General features: G+C 44.1%; 1 protein-coding gene across 4 annotated transcripts in view; it reads right to left on the bottom strand.

The window, feature by feature from the left end:
* The window catches only part of numbl (NUMB like endocytic adaptor protein), a 55598-nt gene that overhangs the window by 3822 nt on the left and 25267 nt on the right, over window positions 1–26509 (bottom strand). Inside the window, exons 1-8 of one of the 4 annotated variants that reach the window (XM_047593853.1) lie at window positions 25537–25967; window positions 12009–12159; window positions 9452–9526; window positions 7900–7974; window positions 5131–5271; window positions 3240–3447; window positions 2826–3095; window positions 18–197 (exon numbers count right to left, since the gene is read on the bottom strand). In XM_047593853.1, the coding sequence (XP_047449809.1) occupies window positions 18–197; window positions 2826–3095; window positions 3240–3447; window positions 5131–5271; window positions 7900–7974; window positions 9452–9526; window positions 12009–12159; window positions 25537–25577 (1141 nt within the window). In that variant the 5' untranslated portion in view covers window positions 25578–25967. Of the gene's footprint in view, window positions 1–17; window positions 198–2825; window positions 3096–3239; window positions 3448–5130; window positions 5272–7899; window positions 7975–9451; window positions 9527–12008; window positions 12160–13186; window positions 13394–25536; window positions 25968–26509 lie in introns of those variants that run through there. The other 3 variants (XM_047593852.1, XM_047593851.1, XM_047593854.1) reach the window with 3 other exon arrangements.

Raw genomic sequence — 26509 nt, 5'->3', positions numbered from 1 at the left:
CATCTGGTCTTTCTTACCCTGCATTGGTGCGGGTGGTGGAGGCAAAATAGGAGGCACAGTGCAGCTCGGTGGGCCATTTGCAGACATAGAGGGGTTGGAGAAGAGCTCTTCCGATGGCTTGGTGAAGGAGGTGTTGATCTGGCAACACAGGGCATTAATACTACTGTCTCCTTCGTCTGGCAATCCCATGTCCATCTCTGGTAAGAGGGAGAAATGAGTATGCAGAGGGGATGTGGGGAAAGAGCCAAAGAATGGAAAAGGATAAACAAACAGAGAGATAGAAAAAAATATTAAATTGTATAATAAACCCAGCAAGCATCAAAAAGCAACAAAACTGGAGCAGATGAATTCTTTCATACAGGCCTCCATTGACCTAAAAAGCATCAAAAACCCCATGACAAACGAGGCATTGTGCTAATGAGTATACACTCGCTGAAAATAAGGAGGTTGTGTTATGCATAGTCTGTTTTGTCTTGTGTACTGGGACAATTCAGACAAACATGAATTTCAACCATGTTTTCAAACCAACTGTAACTGATCTGACAAACGAGGGATGAAGCTACCGTCTGACGCTGGTTCGCAATACAGCTCTAAAACCTTTCCTGCACGGACTGCAGATATAAATAGAGGCAATATCCAATTCCCTGCTCATTGTCTTCTGGTCCCTCCCTTCCCAACCTCTGAGGCCTCAGAGACACAAGATTTGTTACTTCCTCTCCTCCACTTCCTCATCTTCCATTGACCTTCTTTCACGCTGTGGGGAAGTATTGTAACCTGCTCATGCATATGGATAAATGTACAGAGGAGCGGGATGAAAGTGGAGCCAGTGAATGCATGTTTACCACAGATGGGCCCATTGTGGAGCAAACTGTACCGCTGTGCCATTCAAAAACCTGCTCTAATGCATGTATATCTCTCTCGACTGTGTGCATTGTATGGCCACAGGCCTTGAATTATGCTGAAGGGAGCAGAGGGCACCGGAGGCATGTGTAACGTCTCCCATTAAAGACTTCTCTGTGCTTTCTTCTGCACAGGCTGACCCCGGGATCCTCTTGTCGATGTCCCAGGGAGTTCAGAGGCACTCTAAGCCCTTCACGTGGCTGTATATTGTGGGCATGCGTGGGTGTTTTCCCCAGCGCAGAAGTAAGTTTAAGGGCAGGTAGAAGACTGGCTGAAGGCTAACTAGGACAGCTGATTGACCGCACAAATCAATATGCGCATTGTTCGGGGAGTCACAAGGGAGGAGGGTGGCAGCGGAATTGGTTGTTAGCATTTAGAGTGAGCTAGGGAAAGAGAGGAAGAGAGAGCACACATACACAGAATCCAGACTTAATCAGTTCTACCTTCACCAGATATATACACTAACCATCACTGTGAAAAAAAGAAACCAGCAAGAAGTCAAGGAGGGATAAAGTGCGGCTGGCTGGTTGAATGTTGTGGTTTAGTATTCCAGTCATCTCTCTTAATGACTATAATCATCCACTGAGCATCGCATCCAGTGGCACCACACAGATTAGGTGTGCCTGTGAGTGTGTGTGTGTGTTTTTATTTTATGTGTGTGTGCGTACTGTACACGTCAACCTGTCAGTCAGGTATTATTAATTGACGCGCTGTCACTAATAGCAATAATAACAGTGCCTCACATACCCCATTTCAATCTTGCCTCCGGAGGAAGACAAGCATCAGAATTAAACATTTTTTTGTACAAACAACGAGAATGTAAATGCATTCGAGCTGCACTGAAGGTTCATTTGGTAATATGATTACTCTGACCCCGTCAGATAGGGGTCAGCGATGCCATGCTGAAGCCAAATGGAAAATGTAATAACGCTCTGACAAACAAACAGCCATGACTGAAGTGGAATACAGAATCACCACGTATAGGTTGTGTTTGTGTATGAAGGCGGTGGTAATGTTCCTCGACTTCTTCTTTTAGAATCTGCACCACGCTTTTATTCCTCTTTGCATGATTTCCCTGTACGTGAGAGGCATTTCGTTAAAGGCAAGAGACAGGACCAGTTCAAATGAAGTTATTGTTAATGTGGCCTAACATTGGCTGTTAGCATCATCATCAAGTTCATTTAGCCGTTATTATTATTTTGTATCAGATACCTGCCGAGTGAATAATCATGAAGGACTAAACAGTTCCAGTCTGTGTCTCAGTTCAGTTTTTTGTTTTATGCAGTAGGTCAAAATGTTTCTGAGCTGAGTGGCACAAATTTACTCTCCATTAAATGTGCAAAAATAATTTTAAATGGTGCAGCTTAATAAAATAGGGGCAGTCATATTAACACCCACACCTACTTCAGAAGATGCCCTTTTATTATGAATGAACTTTATACCTTGTTTTACAATCTACTAACTGCCTCTGTCCTTTAGGCACTCATTATAAGTATTACTTGTTGGTATCATGTTCATATGTTACATGAAGCTTGATCTAGTTGCACATTAAATGTATCTGCTTTTCTGATGCTTCTTAATCTTTCCTGTTATAAGGAGATGGCAAACCACGTAATTTTTTTGGCGCCCGTAGAAAAATGGCTACCTTTTACTTTGCGATGACAACTATAAACCCCCTTAAGACTCTGAGCTACCCTTTGACAGGTTTTTGCTAGTTTGGGATTGCACATATACGTTTTCTATTGGGGCCTCACCTCCTATAACCACTGTTTATAAATGAGTGTCTTCAGGCCTAGACACCATTTTTGTTTGTTCAACCACAGATTCAAAGCGAGGGACAGAAGTCACTGAGGTCAGTAAGGTCAACAGGTGTCTTCATTTGCCAACATCTGAAAGAAAAAAAATTCAAAAATGTATCAACGCACCAGGGTTCTTGGTCTCGAAGTCCGTCTTGCGTTGCAGTGTGGATGGCAGGTCGTTGAGGCGGAGCGACAGCTGCCTCTTGAAGGGAGAGTTCTTCTGGCTGAGGGCTGGAAATCCCCGGAACGAGCCTTGACGCACCAGCTGCTCAATGGGCGCGTGGCGGCGGGGGATAGCATGAGGCCCGCCCGGCTCTGGCCGCTCCATGGGGGACGCTGCACCCTCGGGTGGGGAGGCCGTGCCAGGTGGGAGGGCTGGGATAGCAGAGGGTTGGTCTGCGTGAAGAATGGTTAACGACGGTCAGAAGCTACACATGCGGTAGACTGAATGTGCCTTCAGGGAGTGTGTTTGTCCACATGTGTGCGCCATTTAACATTTCATAATTCACAAGTGGTCTTTATGTTCCGTAGCTCTCCTACCTTTCTTCTTATCCTGCAGCTTATCATCCCGCTCGTTGATGCTGACGTGCTGGCTGCAGGAAGAGTTGGCGCGGAAGGAGCCCTCACGCACAAATGAGGTGCGACTGGCGTCAAAGGAAGCTGTCACGCCGCACTCCTTCTCCCTGCGCTGCTTTCTCTCCAGACAGGCAGCAAAGGCACAGCCCACTGCATGGCTCAGTCTCTCCCCCTGATAAAAAAAATACAAATAAGTATTAAAAACACACACAAGAAAAAAACAACATAAACTTGACGTAATAACGTAATATGTTTTGAGTGACTGGTCATATTTATATGATTTCTATCCACAGCTAATAGGATCAGGGTGCAGTTAATAACCTCAGATCTTTCATGGTGTCAAACATCAAGCCCCTGGCTCTGAATGCAACTAATTCGATCCCACATTCAGCCTACGTTCTGCAATTAATCCTTCTTTTACACCAGATCTCTGGTGTGCTGCCTGTCTGTCTTAACTTCATCTTCCTACAAAGGCAGCCGTTGACAGCTATAGGAGAGATGGTTCGTTTTAAGATGAGCAGATAGGGATGTGGGAAGGGCGTGGTGGAAATGGAGACAGACAGAGATGGGCAGATAACTCCACAGGCTCCTGGCTAATCCCCTCTCCTAATCCTGCTGGTCTGTGCTGCATTCCCTTCCATCCACATTAATAATCCAACTCACAGTCTAAGCTGATGAAACCACAGTGAGGTTGAAACCACAACGCACCGTGACAGCACGGGTTCTTTTGCAGGTGTCTCTAAATTTCAGCGCACTCATCCCAAGGTCAAAGGAACAATAAAGGTTTGAAATCAGGTATTTTAGCTGATTAATTCATTTAATTAAGACCCTGGTGCCACAGAAAGTGGCAACATTTTCCATCTGACAAACAGGAATGAAATTTAAAAAAACATCAAATGGAGAAAAGGGCGAAAGTAGAACGTTTTCAACGCTTATTAACTGACTTTCAAAAGTATGGGGTGTGACAGAACTTCACAGACCGATTTTTATTTAAAACCTAATTCAAAACATCAGTGATCAGTGACTTCAAATCCAGCACTGACACACAACCTCAATCATAAGTATGCTGTGTGTTTTAGCCCCAAATGCTCATTGTTTGTTCAGTTATTTCAGTTTTTCCTTCTCATGAGCTCCAGACCGTTGTCTAAACTAGGCTAAAAGAAAAACTGGCAAATATTTAGTTTGTGGACGAAGTCAAGCTATGATGAAGCAGGTGCACATGCTGCCACGATGTACTGTTTAATGGAAGTTTTGTTTTTAATGCTAACCAGTCATTTATATCTTAGAGGGCCAGTGGGTAGGATTTAGATGGCAGCTAACTAAATATTCCTCCCTCACGCCGCCCTTTCCAAGCATGCAGGGGACCGTAGAGTGGCCACCCATTCAAAGTAAAAAAAAAAAAAAACAAGAAAAGAAAAGAGTCTCTCTTGGCTTGTTGCTTTGTCTGCTATGGAAGAAACGTGACGATGCAACATGACATTCTGCGTAGAAGAGGACCACCCCCACAAAGATTTGTTGTAACATTTGTTCATATTTCTAATAATAGAGTAAATATATCTAAAATCCTACACCCACACTAGTAACAACTGGTCTGGATGCCAGCCTGTCTTAGTTTATGGATAGTAATCATCAGGGACACAAATGAAATAATATTTTTGTGACATCTGATAATAACTGAGAAGGCTAGCCTGGACTAGCACAAGTTTAACATATAACATATACAGTATAGTATGTAGGGGTCCCTATTTAATCTCTCACTCATCAGTTTGGGGGTCCTTGACCAGACCCCTTGTAGACCTTGTAGACCCCTGATACAGATGCTTAACAGCATGTGAAATGCAAACGGTTCCCTCACCGAGTCTTTTAGAGCCATGAAGCAGTGGCACATCCACCGTCTCGTCGTCCCATCTCTGCAGATGTAGGAGAAGGCCTTGTCGTAGTTGCGATCGGGAGCACAGAATGAAACCTTCTCTATGGTCTGGTCCACAATGAGGTCCTGGGAGTGGGCAGACAGAGGGAATGAGGACAGAGTCAGTGGAGAATCTGGGAGGGTCGGCACAGTTGAGCCAATCAAATGGCACGCTTCGGTCTCTCCAGCCGGAGCTGAACTGATGGCAAACAAGAAATATCACTCTGCTAATGGGAACATTAGCTCACAGCCTGAGACGGTACTTGACACACTGCTTTCAACCACACTTAACCCACGGGCCCTCCTTCTACATCTCCCTATTTACTCATCCACGATGACAGAAAGAAAAAAAAAGTGACAACAGACTAATGACACTGAACCCCCTTTTAAACTCTGGGATGTTTCCACTACTTGCCCTTCCTTCTATAAAAGGGTTATTCTGCCGGCCTCTGTGTCCATAGTCACTACAGAAGAAACTAAGAGGGGCCCCTGTCTGTCTCTGTGTACATTAAGGGGCCCCCGACTCACCAAAAGCTGAACGGAGAAGGAAAAGAGGCAAGAAAATGAGAATAAAGGTCATAAAAAGAATGGGGGTTCACACACACTCATCCACACATTTCCTTCCCCTCTTTCAGTCTGGCTGAAAACAAAGAGAATTGAGAATGAGGAGAGAGGAAGAGGGAGGGTGGCCAAGGATGGAGGGATGTGAGGAGAAAGAGGTGGAAGAATAACAGTCCATTCAGCGCGGGCCAATTAGTGAATGTAGGAGGATGCTGGTACCGAGGTGAAAAGCTGAGCAGACACCAGTTTGTGTGACTTTCTTCATCAGCGTTACAGCGAGTTGCTGCTCCGTGTTACCAACCGCACATAACTTTGTATGTGTTGATGTTTTTTCTACAGATTTACAATCATTTATTCCGCTATGAGAAACATTTCAGATGAAGGAGGGTGGCGTGGGGACGGGAGGTGACTCAGATCATGTCCTTGTGTCAGTGAAAGGAGGAATACAGCCTGGCGATATGTGACTCAGGCTGCGTCATCCACACAGAGAAGCCCCGAGCACAAATGACCAGCTAAAGGGAATAAGGCTCTACTGTGTGTTTCCATTGACGACGCTTCGCAAGGTCATGCAGAGCTGCGTCTAATGCGGTCGTATGAATCTGCGTTTGCTGCACACTGACAGACTGTGGGAAAGGGTGTGAGTGACGGCTGTGTGGGCGTGGCTAAGAGTGCACTGGCTGATTCATACATTGAGTCTGAGCTGATGAAGTCACCGAAGTGAAGGATGAACGATTGTAACGTTTGGTGTCTAACCACATTCTGTTATCTAAGTTCTGCATTAGCTGATTTCCAACACAAATATTACAGTGCATATAACATTCTCACTTTTTAGTTAGTAAAGTTATACATAATATTACATATAAAACAGTCACATTTATATTTATGATCTATCAGCATTTATTCTCTTTTATCTCCGTTTTGGTCTCCACCATGTTAGACTGTGCAGTTAGACAGATGCTTCGTTGTGTTCACTAGGTTGTTAATACTTGCGTGGCTGTATTATTTTTTCATTAGGTGAAAACAAATTTGAACACTGCGCTGCAGGGAACAATACCAGTGAATAAAATAGAAAAATAACAGGTTGTAAAACCAAAATACTGAAAAATAGCTAAAATACTCAATGGAGCTGAACAGGAGAACAGTCCGATAATAATTATTTACGATGATATCAGTTGTAATCATTTCATTTTGTCCTGCACCCACAGATGTTCAAAATCATGTCATCTTAAAGTTGAGTTGAGTTGAGAATTTGTTATTTAAATATGGATATGAATTATAGCAGGTTTGTCTTACTAAGATCATTAAGTACTACATTTTGTCACTGGAAATTAGGGGCAGACATATTTTGCTGATTTTGGTGTGTGATATTTTGGTACTGATAAAAACATAAAGTACAGTACTTGTATTCATATCAACAAAAGGATCCCGTCACTTTGTAAAACAGTTTTCCTTAACATATGAGAAACGTGGGATTAAAATACATCAGTCTAAGATGTGACTGAAAAAGAAAGAGACTGGGACCTGGGGACTGAGAGAGCTGAGGTCATGAGTTGAGGTGTGTGGCCTCGCAAACAACAAAAAAGAGGGAAAGTGAAAAAGAGGCTGCTGTACTGGGATTACTCTCTTCTCCGTTCTCAGCATCTCTTCATTCTGCTTTCAATAGCTGCTCTCACCGTAGGAGGCCTCCCCGAGCTGCCAGACTCTCCTCGAGTGCATGTGTTTGCCTGATCTTCCCTCCCCCACTATGCAACTTTAGGAAGCGGCCACGAGTCAAATATGCCAGCTCGAAAACTACGCACACATGCGTACATCCATATAGTAGATGTGCAGTGGACCGTTGTGTTGCTCACAGAGGCATCATCAAAGTTGGACGGATTGAGAAGTTTGGTGGCGGTCTAAAAAATGGATTCATGTTTGGAGACAAAACGCTACAAGTCTCAGACGGCTTGGAGATACATTATTATCTTCTGTTGGCCAGTTGCTATCTTCCGTCTTCTGAGGACATGGATAAAACACCAGTGTACTGTTCATGACGTAAAGGAACAAAACTGCCTTGCTCCTCCTTGTTTTCAAGTGAGTGATAAGTAGGGAAGAAGGAGAGGAGGACAACACAAGAAGTAGGTGACACGTATAAAAAAAAATGTGTCTTCTTACCTTGGTTTTATCATCCACCACCCTGAGTCCATCAGCTGAAACCCACAGTACTGCTTTCACTGTCTTTTTCCCACTCTGTAAAGACAAAGAACAGGATTAAATTATTTAAAGCTTGCACAGTCTATCACCTCTCCTATTCCACCAGATGTTTTTTTTTTTTCCAAGGAAAATTCGCAAAAGCGTGACCTGTAACCAAACAAGCAGGTAGAGTCAATTTTTATTCTCATCCTCGATTATGTAAGGTGGTGACTGCATCCTTAGAAGAAATGAGGTAGTGGAGGATGAAGAGTGGAGAGGCGGGCAGAGGTACAATCTGTGCCAGCTGGCACTAAGAGGCATCTCTCCAGAGGAGGGCACCAGGCAGCACTAATAACACACTCAGCATGGGCCGCGCTAAAAATACACAAGCTGGTAAGACCAAGGAGTCTGTGTGAGCGTGAAAGTGCGCGGGGGAGCGTGCACGTGCACGTGAGTCTGCACATGAGTCGGTGTGAGGAAGGGAAACAGTAAGCTGGGGCACAGTCAGGAAATGGCTTTGAACCCCATGGTGGAGTGATAAGGAGCATCCTTTTTTTTTTTTTTTGCATAATCTCGCGCTGAGTTTCGGAATCTGAGAATAATGGATGAAGAAGAGTGGAGAAGAACAGCAAAGGTGGAGAGACAGGTGGGGCAGGAAATAAAAGGAAGAGATAATTCTGAAAGAGAGTTTTGCAGTTTGCACGGGGAGGCAAGAACGCTGCTAAAGAAAGATGCTGACATAGATGGAGCAGAGCTGGTTCTGCAGAGAGAATAAGAAGAGGGGAACAAATGAAAGAATAACTGCATGAACTGCATTTGTTCTGTGTGTTTTAAACTGGCGCTGATTCGGTTTGTTTTAAACAGGATTCCTGTCTGACATTTTCTTCCACAGTCGTGCAAATTGTCATTTAAAGTCACCTCTTAGAGATGTGATTCAGAGTTACGGTGCACTAAAACCAGAAGCTGCTGCTTCTCCTATAATAGCTTGATTCTAGTTTCATCAAAAGGAAGCAACGGAAGAGATACAGATGTGAAGATTGTGAACAAAGTAACCCACACTCCTGCTTTCTACACTCCCGCCGAGCGTGTGTGTGTGTGTGTGTGTGGTTGTCTGACACCGACCGACCTGTGTCACTCTTTTCACACGCTCCCTGTTCGAATCCAGCCTGCCAGGGGGTGTAAACCGAGAGTGTGTCAGTGTGTTTATATGCATGAGTGCTAGCCCAGATTTTATTTTCTGCTCTCTTTTCCGTAGCGGCATCAGAGAGATAGAGAGTCTGATCAGCAGACAGACAGATATTGGATAAGAAGCCAGTAGAGCAAGTGATTAAAGCAGTGAAGAAGAAAAAAATAACAAGAAGACAGAGGTAACTGTGAAGAACCTCGAATGAGTGTCTGTGCGTGTGTGTGTGTGTGGTCGATAAAGCAGTGCATGAGCAATGCACAACTGGGTCTGTAACGAGCTCCAGTAAAGCTGCAAAGATCTCATCCTTGGGGTGAGTGCTTGTAGCAATGGTAGTTGTGGGATACTTACAACTTTTAGCTTCTTCACCGCCTCCTCGCATACATGCATCCCTCTCGACTCCTCCACCTCCACCAGCCCCAGGTACTGCAGAGAAAAGAAAGCGGAGGCATTAACAACCAAAACCGTATATATGTCGACTATTAACGGCTTTTATTTATAACTACCTAGTAGTTTTATGTTTAATTCTCTTCATTTGGCCTTTTTACACAGACCGAGCTGACTGAACTATTTCAAAGCAAAAGAAAGAGGCAAAGTGCCTCATTAGCCTCTATCAGTATTTGAAAAAAGAAGAAAAAAAAGTGCAAGGAGGTAGCTATTAAGCAGCTGTACTGGATTTACAGTCGTATGTTGGTGCTGATAATGAGGACAGGGGAGAGACAAGAGGACTGGAGTCATTTATAGCCTCACATCCTCTTTTGTTGTCACTCCAGCCCTAGTGGTCTACTCGGTAGCGTACGCCCAAGGAGACACAATTAAAGCTTCAGTAGAGCTACTGGAGTCAGAAGCCATGTGGCGAGGAAAGAGGGAGATGAGATAACGAGGAAAACTCTGAATTTTGAAGAACTGGTCCCTGATCTAAAGCACCTGTTGTAAACGACATCTGAAGTCTTGCAGGTTCCGGGTGTCATGTGTCATTTTTTTATTATATTATTATATTAATTAATTTAAAAGTCACCCTGTACAGTTGTTATAAATTAGCTACATGGAACAAAACATCTTTTTTTATACCCGACTCTAAACGTGTTTGTTTCTGTTGTAAATGTGAACATTTTTAACATGGAGCTCCATCGAGATTGACTCACTTCTGTAGCAAGCCTCAAGTGGCCATTCATGGAACTGCAGACTCTGGATTTTTTTCAATTCTGGAGGAGAGTGATTTGTCAATTATGTAACAGTATTTTATGTAATCTTTAGAGTTCACTGATCAAAATTCTCTTAAAGGTGCATTTTTCATGTCCCTGAGGTCACTGAACGTACCCAACCCTAACCCTCCCTATTCGTTCAAATAGGAGATTATTGGAATAAATGGATTGTTTTCATTGTTTCAGTGAGACATCACATATTTTCAACCAAATCTTTTCTCCTGTTTTTGTTCCTTTGGTGCAGTTCAGCAGCTCTTGAAGAGGCATTAATACTGCATGACTCATAAATTCATTTAGATACTGAAGACAGGCAGAAGACAGAGATGTGATAAAGGGAGAGAATGTGGTGGGGAAAAAAATGACTTATGAAAAGATACAAAGATTTTGTTGCGCAGCCAACTCCGAGCTCCACTTCAATGCCCATCTCATCGACAGCTCTGCACCATCAGGACCGTTTTCCTTTAGCTTGACTCTGCTACTCTCACCCCTGTCTTCCTTTGCACTTGCTCCTTCTGCCTTGTATTTTATTTTTATTTTTCCTCTGCTTCCCCCCATTCTGTCTGCAGCCTTTCTTCCCTTTCACCTTTCGTATCTAGTCCTACATCTCCCTCGTTTCACATCTCACTATGTCTCTCCGTCCCCTCTGTGCGCCGTCATCCGTCACCCTGTCATTTCACGTTGTGTCGGTAATCTATAACGCCACCTCGCTGTCACTCCTCCCTATCGGCCCTCCTTCTCTTACTGCCTTTTTCTCTCCAGCTCTTCAACAAATCACTTCAGATACAGCACACACTGAGGCGAGAAACAACTATCAATAAATTGAGCCAATAATAAAGCTTCTTTTTATAGTTGTGGCACAGGAAGCTATCAGCTGAAACGTGTCTTGTTCGGAGGTCAAGGTTCCTGTGAAATTCAGGTGAAAAGGTGAACGCCTTCCTTTTCCTTGTAAACCTCACATCTACTCACAGCTGGCTATAAGTGGCTGCATTATGTGTTTAGTCCACAAGTTTATACAATCGAACAAGTCGTTGGCTGCATTTTTCTTATTCAGAGTTCATTTAAATCTCCAGCATCAAGTCTGCTCTCTTGTGCTTCTAAAGGAGCAGGTCCATATATTGTGAAATATGTTCACCCTCTTTATTGCTAATACTTAGATCCCAGAAATGTACTTATGGTGCTTGAATGAAGCTAGACGATTAGGTGAAGACTGTAAATCGACGGTCTCTGTTCAGTGCTTTTACAATCAGCTCGGTGATCTCGCTCCCCTCCGCTTCCAGTCTTCGTGCGTGTATGTGTTTGTCTCCAGCTCATTATTAACACACATGTGAGAGAATGATATCAAACTCGTGCATCTGCATCATTTACAGGAACATCGAATTTCATTAACTACTGTTAACGTACAAGCGCAAATGATCTCAATGACAAAGAAAAATAACATTTTGAATGTTAAATTATATGCAAATTAAAGTGGAGTGCTGCTACTGTATGTACTGCATGTACAGGGTAACCTGTAAAACTACCATTACACAGGCCAAGTTCTCATGTAGTGATGCACCTGTCATTGCCGAGTGTGTTTATATAGAACTGACTTAAATTGTGTTGAATGCAGCGTGCAGTTGCAGGACGCTTTTAAGATTACATGACTTTTCACTGTGTACAGTGTGAACGGTTCCAGGCGTGGCTTATCAACCGTAGATACTAACCCTTACTGCAAAGTTACATTTGCCCTTGCGTACAGCCTCCTCGTCAGCCTGCCACTGATGGGGTCTGCTGGCTTCTGGCACATAGGTGGGCTTCTTCCTCCTCAGGCTCTGACGAAGCTTGTTCATTTCCGGGGTCACGTGCTCCCTGGTACTGTGGGCACAGAGAGGGACGCTGGTTTAGTTGACAGGGTCACGACATTTGACAGTGGAAATGTCATCGCGACCAAGTGACACAAACGTCAATAGAACAAATGATGGAAGAAATAAAAATAGCATGAATTTAGACTCTGTTTAACGGTAAAATTCATCGAAAGCCATTTAAATGCCACTTGGGAGCTTTGTACAGTATACAGGATTATAAGTGAAGTGGGATGGATTTCATTGATTAGCCCAAGCTCATTATGCCCTAATCATCTCTAACAAGGCAGCCAGTGTCATAAACACTTTCCGCCCTGATGCTCCATTGATTCTCCATTCAGGCTGTGCACATCACACAGGTACGACGTTAACGAACACAAGGCGCGTTTTCATGTCTCCAGGAAACATCTAGAGCCCACGCTGATCTGCTCACACACACCGACATGTGCACACGCCAGTCCCTTCTCTGAGGGACGCTCCCTCCTCGGCCTAATTAGCCCGTTCAGCTATGTTAATTTCCCCGCATAATGAAACATAACGCCATCAAAACATGACCTGCTTAACAATAATAATTACTGTTTTCATTCCCGCAGTCACAAGCCCTCCAACAAAAGATACGCGCCGCAACAAAAGCGTCAGTGCTGGTGTGCGTCCCCTTAATTGAGACTCAATTAGCAACACAATCAGCCCGTTTCTTTTCTATGTCAGAAGTTTCAAATGTGACTTTTGTGTCTCTCTTTCTGCTGTTTTCCTTTGTCATTTTTGGAGATACCATGACCTCAGTGTCTGTACAAACTACTCCTTTTTATCTACAGTACATGAGACATGAAGAGATGCAGCTTCTGCTCTTAAATCCACAATATCACTAGCAGAGACATAAACAACATAGTAGTTTTCATAAAATGCAACAAAAATAAAAATAAAAAAGTGAGTAAATAAAAAAATAACTAAGGAGGAATGTTCATCTTTGCCCCTCCCTGCTTTAATCCTTCCTTAGCTCTCGGGTTAAACTGGATAAACACAGTATTTCTTTTTCTCACCGTCGTGTTGCTCCATAAAGCTGCATCCTGGCTTTTATAGGGTAAGAAAGTGTGCTAATCTCACACTGGAGACATTTGACGTCCATTCTGTAAAGCAGTGATCTGTCCACTGAGCGGATGAACTCTTTTCTCTGATCTTCCACACACAGGTCAGGGTTTAGACTTAAATATATGAGCAAACTGACGTATCACTTCTGATAAACGCTGCTGTGCGGTTGGTAATAGCATCAGAGCGCGGTGTGCCGGAAGTATGCGCAACACACTCACACACACACACACGGACACACACTCACTCAGATGTGCATGTAATGCAATGCAGAATATTCAGAAGCAACGGCTCAAGTGGCTTTACTCATTCCTGGCATGTGAGACTTGTGTCCTCTGCCAAGAGCAGGCACACACATAAACACAAGGCAAACCCACAAGCCCCTCCGTAACTCACCGCACACATATGCCGGGGATTGTGCCAGTCATTTCTGGGCAGACGGCCAACTTACTGGCACCTGGCAGCAACCAGCACTGTTGCATCAGGTGTGAATATGGGCGTGCAAAAGGGGGAACTGCAAACTGGTGACTAATGCCCCATCAGGGAGGTAGAAGGACAACTGTGAGGGCGAAGGTGGTGGGAAGGAGTTACTGGATGGAGAATATACAGGAATGATCTGTAACTGTCCTCATACGGTTGAGTGAGTGAGTGAGTGAGTGAGTGAGTGAGTGAGTGAGTGAGTGAGTGAGTGAGTGAGTGAGTGAGTGAAGGGTTGTGGGACAAGTAAAAAATGGCTGGAATAAATGGAAGAATGAATGAAGTGAGCTGGTAAAATTGGCGTTTATAATCCGTCAGACATACGGTTTACATGTCTGACACAGACGTTTGTGAGAGCTGAGTGGTTTGTCAGTTTGCTAATAAAGTAATTGAAGTGAAAGTCTTTTTTTTTTCTTAAATACACCAATTGCTTCACGATTACACAAAATTTCACAACAATGACGCATTAGCGCAATTTCCTTTCAATGCCACAATCAACGCGCGTTTTCAAAATGCGGAAGCTCTCGGTGCAGCAGCAACACTGTGGAAATCAACTGGCATGAAGTGAGGTCTCAGTAACTAATTACACCTTGCTGGGGTAAAACTGCCAAAGATTCCTGGAGAAGAAGAGGAATGCACGCAGAAACATTCATTCATGGAAGAATTTAACATTGATTAGGCTGGAGCCCATCCCGGCTGTGATTGGCGAGAGGCTGGGTACACCCTGGACAGATCTCCAGTCTGTCACAGGGCCAACGCAGAGAGACAGGCAGCCATTCACGCTCACATACACACATACTGACTATTAGCTTGATTTGTCATGGACCTCAGTCTTTGTCAATTTGGTCAAATGTGGCATCGTTTATTATTTATTATTAAGATGTCTTTCTGACTCACAAAGCTGATTCACAAAGTGACTGTATCGTAAACTTAGACTGAACTCCTTAAAGCTGCTTCTTCCCTATGAAAATTTCCCCCATATATATTTTTTGCTGAAGCACCACATTGTGAAGTGACACAAACGCTGCAGTAAACACTCCCCGATGTTAAGACACATCAGGGTGGGGACACGACCAAGCATGCGACACGCAAGGGCTTCACATAGCTGTGACCTCACCCTCCGCAACAAGATCCATCTGCATGAAGAAAAAAAAAAAAAAAAAAAGGAGACGAGGGGGGTGGGCTGGCAGGCTGCTCAAGGATCCAAAACATCAAAATAAACCTATAAATCAACAGCAACCAATGAAATCCCGCTCTCGCCTTAAACCCACGCAAAAACTCATAAGCACTTCGGCGTAGACTACACAAACAAGAGGCCTGGTGCCAAAAAACACATAGTTGTTCCCCATCCAGTGTTTGAGTTTGCAGCCATCTGGAATGCATTGTTGCAGAGGAGATGACAAGAGGGACGACTTGTGCTCACATGATGTTATGTTGGAGACATTCAGATTTGCTCACCCAGGCTGACCTCCCTTCGTTGCCCCTTCCTGCCTACCTCTATGCTTCTTCTTCGTTGGTGTTTCCACTGCAGATCTCCTCGTTGCTCCGTTTGTGTTGAGAGGGCGGACACAAAAACGGGCCTGAAGCTGAACGTCTGCATATCGGCTGATGTGAACGTGAGGAAATGGGTTTCACAGGGATGGATTTGGTGTGAAATGCTACGCCCACACGTACAGACCAATAAAATGTGGTTGGAAAAAAAACTGTACATTTTTCTCCAGCTTGTTAAGTTGGCATTTTAAGTGTTGGGTGGTTGGGGGGGGATTGGTATTAATGATGCTTTTTATGTCTCAGTTTATTTGTATTTAAGTGTTACAATCTTCATATATGTGTCTGTGTGCGTGGGTCACCTCTACATTAACTTCATGTAATCTGCATTACGGCTGCATGCAGGTCCAGCTGTGGTTCGTCTGCGCCAGATGTGAGCCTGATTGATTTCGTTGGCCCTCTGCCTCTCTTTCACACACACAATGTCCCTCCCTGATCCAGATGTTCTGTGTTCAACAGCGACTCCGAGATTTTTTGGCAAAACGGGACACACTCCGCCCACACTCACTCTTCTCCTCCACCAGATGCTTACGAAACACACCTCAGACGAGGAGGGAGACGGAGGAGGAGGGGGTGATGTTATGCGCGCACACACACACACACACACACACACACACACACACACACACACACACACACACACACACACATTGTATGAGTCACTGCCACCTCACATTACGGTAAGTCATACGTCTGTGGAGTTCTTGTATCTGTGGATACATGGAGGGGAGCAAGCATCCAAGTGTGTGTGCGTGTGTGTGTGTGTGTGTGTGTGTAGTAACAGGGGATAGTCTTGGCTTAGTCTTCATTGAACCGACCTTTTTATATGGACAGAATGTACCATGTTTCCCCTCTCTGTTCAGTCCATTTCAAGTTGTGTGTTTTTGGCTGCACAAGGGATGTGGTTTGCCCAAGGTCTGAGAGCAACTCACAGTACATTTAAAGTCATACTGGAAGAAAAGCTATTGAAAAGATCAGCACTGCTAGAGCTACTTTATAATACAAAGACTTTATTGTACAGTGTCAGGATGCAGAATTTGTGAAATTATTCATGCAAGAGTCTGACAGGAATAAGCTGCAAACTATTGATGTAAGCACGACTGGAGTTTTGTTTTATTTCCCAAATAGACTCCTTCACGGTTTGTAAACAATGTGATGTTTTTTGAGGGGCGGGGCTTAACTGGATGCAACACATCTCAAACACTACACTACCTGTAAATGGCAGTTAGCATATTTCAGTGGACTGTTTTGGCACGAATGGACGAGGAAAATGCATATGTTAGAGAATATACTAATCCACTCACTCCCTGAAAATAACTGCGTGTTATTTTAAAAAGCTGACTATTTGACAGGACTGTCCACCATGCAATGGGCAGACATTTACACCTACCTAATTGAGAAACCCTGCATCTATACGAAAATACAGCAAGATGACATTTTCATGATTGAAAGTGAGTCAGTGCGTTTACATGCAGAGCTTAATCGAGCTATGCTCAAAATTAGACTTTCTCACTACAGTCCTTGTCCCAGTTTACATGCAGCGCGAGAAAATCGAATAACTGTTCTCCTCTTCCACACTAGGTGGCGATACGTGTCTTTTCAGCGGGATAATACCACGTTAATACGGCCAGATTTCCGGCTGGCCTATTACGCAATATAATAAACAAGAGTCGTTCATGCGGCAGACCGGCATTTCAAACAACAACCAGATGGATAACAGAACATTTTTTAATCCCGTACGTAATGTGTGCGCTACTTCTGGTGCAGGTAAGATCCGCACTCAGACGGTTCTTCTAGTGGCTCTGTTTCTCTTCTTCTTCTTCTTCTTCTTCTCTTTTGAATGTTTTTGTTCCGTGGTCACACGGCAGCGCAGCGGTTGTGGAGCATGCGCACACGCATTATCTGATAAAAACTCTGATTCACTGTGTACATGCCGGAGAAAATAGAATTCCAATCGCGTTATCTGGGTCTCTCAATCAGATAATGAGAATCAGAGATTTTAATCAGAGTAACGTGTTTACATGCACTTAAGTTCTCCTTTTATAGCCCGATCAAGGCAATCGTTTTTTTTTTTCACGTGCATGTAAACGCACTGAGAGCTCTTCTCAAACTTCCCTCTGTTTTGCCTCCAGCTAACACCGTGACGTCACAGTGACGTAGGCCATGAAGGGGTCTATGCTGTTCTGCATTTGGAGCATTTTAGTGTCCTTCAGCTCATTGTTTTCAGTTTCCAGCTTGGAAGAAAAGACGCGACTAATTCTTGAATGTGCCACTGTCAGTCAAAGCAGGAAGCCATCACATGACTCTTCTAGTTCAGAAACAACCCGCAGGTGGGAAAGCAGCTAGCAGGGGCCCACAATCAGGGAATGGGGGAGCTCCATTTTGGCAAATTTTGGTTAACAAAATTAGTCAAACCTCTTTAGGGACCCCCTTCCATCTACCCCATGACAGATTATGCTAGTTTGGACTGGAGGGACAGCACACTATCACCACTGCCAGCTACAGAACACATATTTATCTCTAAAGTTCATAAGATGAACATTAGAATTTACAAAATCTTTAAAAAAAGAAGAATAAACAAATAAAAAAAACAGATCTTGCTCAAAATAAATCACACATTTTACATCTAGTTTTGGATTCTGGATGTCACACGTTCTAATAAGAAGCTACTTTAAAAAATGGTTTCTTTCTCAGCACAGCACACACAAAGGTGTGTCTCCTCCACCATTTTACAGCTTGTGGTAAATGTCACTCCAAACATTACTTGGCTGAACTCAGGGAATATAAAAACGTCAAGTTAATCAAAAACACATTACACACTATCCCATTATGCTGACACACACATATACACACGTATATCCACGCACACACACACACAAAAAAAATGACCCAATTTCTGGGCCCTGTAGACTCCAGCTGACACTGAGTGACCCACATAGGGACACTGACACTTACTATCATCACAAACCCTCCGTCTATCGTCCTCTCTCAAACACAAATAGAAAGTCAAAGGGGGTGTGTGTCTATGTGTGTGATTAAAAAATAAAGGAGTGTGACGTAGCGGAGATAAACCAGGGCACTTGTGTTTAGACTGAAGTCTGACCCAGGACAGGATGGCCTTATTCACTGCAGTGGTTTATAAGAGTGTGTAGGAGTGTGTATGTGTAGGACAGAGAGAGAGCTACTGTAAACTCGCTGTTCCTTCCTGGAAACAAACCTCTATAGAGTTTGTGTTGGAAAGAGTCGACCATGGCCATTGCGCGAAATAACAATTCCTCGTGTGCAATACAAAAGAACAACACAGGACGACAAAATCCGGTCACCACAACTATACCTTTATTTCTCTTCGCTACTGTCAGACAAGATCGGTACCAGATTTAATGCCGCAGATTCATAAAAACACCCGAACAAAGGTTTTTCTAGGACTTCGGGCTGGACTTGTGACTCGAGCTTGGTTAATACTTCTGCAAATGCATGCAAAGCCTACACTGTGGCCTACGCAACTGATCTACACCAGTGATAACATTTATATTTGTGCCCTGGTTGGTCTGCATTGCTCAGTAATTACACCGCTTAAATGCTAGGTGACGTGGAGCCGCTGTGTTGAGTTTCTTTATGTAAATCAAACAACTTTCATATATACAAATATCTCAATAATACAAGTCAACCACATGAAAATGGGGCAATTGTTTTGGCGGTTTACTTTTCTTGACATTGCTAGCAAATAAAATAATGAAACTCGCTGTCAAACGTAAACGTATAAAGACCGAGTTGCCACGTTGTCGTTGGCGACCGTAAGCCGGTCTGACTAAGTTACCGAACAGTCTGGTTGGTGAACTGACATTTTCCAGGTCAATATCCTGACTGCAAAACAACGCAATCCAACAAATCATTAAATAAGTCATTTCCACGGAAACACTGCGCCGATCAGAGCTAAAAATACTGTACATACTGTCTAAGTGAAAACAAAGTGTACACACTGCACTCATGCTGCCTCGTCCGAGCCCATGTGAAGCGTAAACACCCTGAGGTGCGGGGGCATCGGCGAGCAAAAGCAAAGCCTCTGCAGCAACAGCACACGCAGTGTGGGTGGTCCATGAAGCACACACTGCTGTACATTAGGAGGAATTATGGCCATTGAGAATCAAGAATTCGTCTCTTCTGTCAAGGGACGACATACGGACTGATGTACAGTGGCGGCTGGAGCAGAGCCATGTGTTTGTCCGTCAGCCTGGCACCCACTGTGACTATTGTCTCTACCAGCCTCTGTCTCTTCTACACACACACACACACTCATCAACACACCAGCCTGCTCCACAGACCAGGTCCACGCTATCCAAAAGGGATAGGTGAATTCATATACTGTATCATATATCAGTATGTCATTGAAATTCATGGCCGATCCACAATCCACAGTAGTTTTTATGCACTGCTCTTCAACCTGCACTCCCAGTCAATGCTGCTCATAACACCCTGTAATACAAACACTGCTGCGTCCTTGAATGATTTCCTATACTGTAAAATTTCCAATTCATGAAGATGGCTCTCTTGCAGCTAGATTCCCCAGTGTGTTACCGTGTGCAGGATTGTTATCTCCTTGAAAGTAAAGGGTGGCCAGAATAGAAACGACACAATTAACATCATAGCCGTTAATTAATTCAAACTCCAGCAGCAATACAGCAATTGATAAATGTCTGTGTCCATTTAAATGAGTAGAAGGGGCTGCCAAAGAGACAGAAAGTTTGCACAGCTGAGGCAACAGCACTAAAAAAACAGCTGAAATAAATATTACAGAAGCTGTCCTAATATAATTACAGCTGGCGTGTGTGAGTGAGGGGACAGAGACATTGTGATCATTTTACATAATGAGACTGAAAGGGTCACTGTGACCTAAATTCACACTCTGCATGCTATAGAAAGAGGGTGAAGCATCAGGAATAAGAAGGTATATAACAGTAGCCAGGTGCTCTATACAGTATGTACCACATACTCAATCCCTCCTGTTCACATTAGTTTTCAGAAGACCCATTCCTCCTATTCCAAAAATGCACACGTTTGTCTCCAGGTTTGTAAGACCCGGTCCACGTCTTCGAGAATGTTGCGCGGAAAAATCTAGACTTCCTTCTCATATTGTTGCGGATGAATTCGGAGCGAGTGCACTTGAGAGTGTTGCAATAATCTTTCACTGCATGGACAAACAGTGTCCACACAGGCACTCCGAAACTGCAATGTTTACAGCAGAATACGTAGACAATAATTAGCGGGATTGCAGGAGCAACTCTGTTTCTCTTTATTTATTCATTTATTTATTTATTTGAATCTACGTGACCTCTCTTTCTGGCCGCTGGTAAACAGCCCTAAATGGTTGCAGGTTTAGATGCGGTTCCGAAGCTCATTTGTCCGGCTTTGATGTCACGGTGCTTGTTGCTCTTGGTGGTCTCCGCAACGGTCGGTTTTAAACGTTTTTTATGATTTGGAAAATAAATGGGGAATCTGGATAAACAGCGCAAGGTGAGAAGTGGGAATCTGGAGGCACATTTCCTCAAATCTGATGATTTTATAGCGCTTGCATACATGTAGCTACAGAGCCCGTTTCAATTTTGCAACGCAGACATTTCATCTCTTCATGTAGGTTATGGGCATTTGAGAAAAATGTTTAGTTCTGGTTGAATTAATTTCCACATCACGTTATGGTGTGTTAGGTAAGAAGGTAAGAAGCCAACGTTCCCATATGCTCCCCTATGTCCAATAACAAAATCTGACGCAGCTGACGTTAGCACAGGACAGTCAAAGTGTTATTGTCTTACGAGCTGAGCTCCAAACGTAAGCCAATGGTGAGACACTTGTGTTTGGATTTTATTTGCAACATGAGCCTAATTTACGAGAGAACTGTTTGGACATTCGGTTAAAATGGGACGCTTGTAAAAAGTAGTGCCATAAAAACGCTGCACAGAAGAGGCTGCACAGAGATGACAAATTACGCAACAGAGTGTGGTATGATGAGTTTATAAAAGCCGCATGAAGGCCATCTTAAAAACCGGAAAATGACAGAATCGGGAAAGTAGCTTTCCCTTTCTCTACTGAAACATAACGTAAGCCAAGTTCTCTGTGTGACTTGTCAGTTTTTGTGCATATTTTTAGACCTTGTTGGCATTCAGTCACTAAACGGATGAATTCTGCTATTTATCCTGCTATTTATTATCCACCTGTATCTTAATCAGTTTTGTATCTGAAATTTCACTGGTGTTCACAGTGATGTGACCTTGTGGGCAACATGCGTGATGTGCATTAGTGAGGATGTCTTATGGAAAGTAGTTGTTGGGACGTGCAATTTGTTCTACAGAGCATCATTTGAGAGTTAAACACTTTCAGAATGGTCATATGGCGTGTTTTTAATAACTGTAAAGTCTAGTCTAGTCTAGACAGTCAACTCACGGTGAAAGGTTTAACAGAATCAAAACTTCTTACTATAGTGCCACAGTGTGGCCGTGCTCTCCCCCCAGGTGCTTTGAGATGCAAACGGCCATCTCATTCCCTGACTTCCAGTCAGTCAACTACTCAAGCAGCTAATATAATATTTCCTGCGAACGCACTGCATTTTCGCCAAGGCCAAAACTAAACAAAAAGGGTTCCACATAGATCTGGAAGAGCTGGATAAGCGTTACGCATCACTGCAGAGACAGCAGTGTGTGCCTGCAAGGCTAAGCCCGACCTCTAAAGCTCGAGAGAAAACATAATATCTGACATCTAAAGAGCGGGTTTGTTTCAGCAATTTTGGTTCTTTTTTCCGTTTAATTGGTCCCTAAGGTTGAGTCCTCTGCGGAGAAACGCACAAAGAGACAAACATAAAAGTTCATCTTCACACACAGTGGTTCCAAGATAACTTGGAAACATTGGAACTCTGAGGGAACTTGACTGAGTGAAATAAACTGTCTGCCCTATGAAGAATAACAGATTGAGAGAGAAGCGCAGGTTTCCAGCACAGACATGATTAGATTACACACTGAAGCACACTTTTCAACCTGTACATTACAAACACCATGTTTGCTGCTTTCCTCTAATAGTTTTGAGATCTGTTCAATTCAGATCAGGCATAACATTATGCTAATATTGTCTAGATCTCCTTGTGCCTCCAAAACAGTTGTGACTCATCAGAGGATGGACGTGGACTTGTTCCAGTGCATCCCACAGATACTTGATCAGTTTGGGATCTAGTGAATTTGGAGGCCAGGTCAACACCTTGTGCTGTTCTTCATGTGATTTTAGTTGTTCCTAAACTGTTTGCTGCATACTGCTGGGGTGTGTGTAACTGCTATGGGGTGTGTGTAACTGCTCGGGTCTAGGTGGGTGGTACGTGTCTAAGTAACATCCACATCAATGAATGCCAGGTCCAACAGTTTCTCAGCAGAACACTGTATTGTCACAAGATGGTCAACGTTATTTACTTCTCATGTCAGTGGTTTTAATGTTGTGGCGGGTCGGTTTAAATCTCCCATGAAAAGAAAACAAGATTTTAATCCAGGCTAAAAGCAGACTCTAACCGTAACAAATGGGCGGGAACAATCAAGGCCGTGGGTTAGTATGACAAATCTGGGAGTCTGAGAAAACATCCTGCAATTAAAATTATCTGCTTCCCGGTCTTTTCTGCAAATAGGATTATGCTGGAGAAACTTCAAAATTACACTCTGTTAGCTTTGCGGAGGGAGCGTGAAGAGACACGTGCATACGCTGTCACCTTAACATCAGCAGATGCACACACGCACACACGGCTCCCACCCCTGTTGCATCGCCTTCTCCCGGGCTGATCACGATGCCGTGTCAGTGTCCCTCCTGCCACTGTTTCAGTTCCCACCCACCCTCAGATTTGAGTGTGTACGAAGAAATGCGTCCTTTACAGTATCCGCAGAGATGCATCTATGAATTCACACGCGAAAGTCTGTGCATGCTCGAGTGTGTTTGTACCTGTGTGTTGGCGCTTGTGCGTGTGTGCGTCTGAATGGGTTCCAAGACACAAAAGGGAGACAGATTAACATAACAATATCCAAATCCTCCTCTGCCCTTGGAACAGCAGGCGAAGAGAGTGCAGACCAGGCTAGCTTTATGTGTGCTTGCTGCTGTGTGTACACACACTTCTGTGAGTATACCAGCATGCGTCTGCATCTTTGTCAAAGCCATGTTCACTTTTGGATGCCAGTGTGATGGGAAAAGTGTGTGTGTGTGTGTGTGTGTGTGTGTGTGTGTGTGTGTGTGTGTGTGTGTGTGTGTGTGTGTGTGTAAGGCTAATCTGAACACAGTGCAGCCAGGCGTGAAGTAGAGCAGCCCAGTCGATATGCTCCAGTATCATAATGTTGTTGCACCGTGTTTCCACTTTGCATTGGGTCCTGTCTGTCTAGACCTAGAACCACAGGCCGGTTTATCATGTGTGCCGCACTTGTGATACCTCAGCAAAGCGTGTGGCACACTTTAATCTGTGGTGTTTGTGATAAAACTCACAAATCAAATGATGTTGAGAACGCTGCACAGTGTATGTGGACCTTGAGGAAGGAGGACCTCGGGAAGAAAGCCAATAAGTTGTGGACAATGTTCACAGGTGGAGGTGTGGGCAACACTTTAGCCATTGGCCTTTTATTTTCTTCTCCAACTAGTTGAACTGAGATCCTTTTTAAAACCTGCAACCTTTGTCTTTGTTTGTGTTTCTTAGACGTTCTTTGAAGTTTTGTCAGGTTCCCACATCACAGAAATGAACTTGATCAGCACAATGGCATCTCAAGCATCAGAGATGATACAAACCAAACAACGTGGAGAATAACTTCTATTCCAGGCATAAGACGACTTAAACCAGCGCTCTTTAATCTACACACATGTGGAACTGTGCAAACGTCACTAAACTAAGCCACAGCCAGTTTTACTTTTGTGAACTCCAGGACATGACTTCACACAATTTGATTTCACTCAAGTGCTCCCAAGCGGAAGAGGCTATTGTTGGTGCTGTAGTGTTTCAGTGTCTTGACGACTCCACCCTAAGGCTCGATTTTACGTCATAGTCCCGTATCAGAGAAGAATGCCAAGTGACCCGGTGTGCTCTGCTGGCTGCATTCAGAAGCCTGGAACTCAAACTGAGCAGAAACAGTGCCTCGGTTTTAAGTGTTGTCCGTGAAACACGAACACTGTTCACATGTATTCCTTTCACGTGGCTTTCTTCTTCTTTTCAGGCCCATCCTGGCCATTTTCTCCAGCCTTTATCGCGTTTTTCAATAGCTTGTTTCCTCACCTCCTGCTTCCTCTGCTAAATGAGGGAGGAAATTCTTATTTTTTTCCCCCACAGTAAATCCACTTAACCTTTCTCACAAACGCTCTCTTTCCACTTTTTTTAAAAAACTTTAACCACCCCCCTGACCCGACTTTACTCCCCTTCCTCTCATCTTTACCCTGAATCGCCATCTATCCGCTCCTCATTTGCCCTCATTTCAATCGGACAGTCTTCTCACTCTTACGCCGCCTTGGTCCCTCTCTCTCGTGCTGGCCTCCTCAATTATCTAATCATAAGGGCAGGAAGAGAAAGGGAACAAGTGAAGGAGAGGAAGCACTGAATCCGGGAGGGAATTAAAGTGAACCCTCCCATTCAGCTCGAGGAGGCTCGGACACACACTCTGCTCTGGAAAAACAGTGCGTGGCAGGTGTCCACACACGCACACTTATATATATGAGCATACTCATATGTGCACACAAAAAACATGGGCAGGCGCTAGCGCTGCGCAAGAAAAAAAAAATGTTGGGTGTTTGTGTCAATTTAGCAGGTTTAATCTCTTCCATATGGGCATGGGGACTAATGCATCTGCTAAGGCTATTAGCCGCTATGAGCCCTGTGGATACAGGCTACACTAGACCTATTATCAGTTTGGCAGTGATTGAAAAAAAAGAAAAACACCATAGCCAATAACTCCACAACAACAGCTATCTATCGCTATGCAAGATGCAGAGATATTGCTCGAAAATCTACAGCGCTTGCAGATGTCTTTCTTGCTGAAACAGGGTCACCATGATGGACAGAAAAGAAGGTGAGGCTGAGAAAAATAGCCCAAGGTACTGATCACTACGGTAACAGTCGACCCAGTTAGAACAAAAATCCACCCAGGAGAACCGTTAAACACGCATAGGAAGGAGGAAAACGTTACATTCGGAGAGATGCCCTTGCAGTGAATATGCATATGTGTGTCAGCTGGATGTCAGCTGTCAGTCCCTGCATAAGCAAACAGAGCACGGTCTGCGTTTGACTCACCTGAGCTCAATGGCCTCCCCCATCTCGCCCCAAGAACTCATCTCACGCAGGAACGAGAGCAGGAGCGGGAAGACACAGTGATGACAAGCTGAGAGAAGAGAACTCCCTCAGACTAGCGGCCGCAGCAATAACAACAGGGACACAGACGAGAGGAGGAGAGGAGCGAGAGAACATGTGATGATACAGAGCTCAGAGTGAGGGACAGAGAGGAGGGCGAGTGTGGAGAGGGAGAGGGAGAGGGAGAGAGAGACAGACAGAGAGAGAGAGAGAGAACCACACCTCTTCTTAAGGGATTAACTTCAAAAAAAGAAGCCCTGACACATTCTGAAACGCACCAACGATGATGCACCCAAACACGACCAAACTACCCGGACTCGACCCAGAGTGGTGGAGCGTCTGGTAATCAGGCAAACAAAATACAGTACACGCACGTACGCTCACAGCTGCTCTAAAAATAAAAGACAAATCAATGTTGGACGCTGCAAATCCTGGGAGTGAGGAGAGAAGGGAGTGGGAGGATAGAAAGAGAGAGAGTAATAGAGAAAGAGGGAAGGGGAGGGGTGATTAAACGAGTCATGGCGGGTGGTGACACAGTTTTCTTTGCTCTCCATCTGCTATGGGCGCACTGGTCAAGAGTGCACTGGGGGAGAGGGCGAGAACTGGGGATGGAGCCGGGGACAGGGCCAAAGCTGGAGGATGTGTGTAGGTAGAGCACCAGGACTCTGTCTGGTGGTGGGTTTCCACAGGGACACACGGAGAGTACTCGCTCCCTAGTGCTGGATGAAGGTCACAGATATACAGAGTTCCCCATTTTGAAAAGGAACGGCTTTACCGTCTTTGCATGACAGTGAAACCTACAGAACACATCCAAACAAACCCCTGGCTGTACAGACTGTCTAGCTGGGAAAAGATAAAGAAACGCGTTGTTTGTCTGAAAATGTGGCCACATATGTGAAAAGGGTGTTGACTAGAG

Source organism: Mugil cephalus, chromosome 9 (genome assembly GCF_022458985.1).
Source record: "Mugil cephalus isolate CIBA_MC_2020 chromosome 9, CIBA_Mcephalus_1.1, whole genome shotgun sequence".
Lineage (NCBI taxonomy): Eukaryota > Metazoa > Chordata > Actinopteri > Mugiliformes > Mugilidae > Mugil > Mugil cephalus.
Note: the sequence above shows the minus strand (reverse complement) of the source record. Positions and strands in the feature narration are given on the sequence as shown.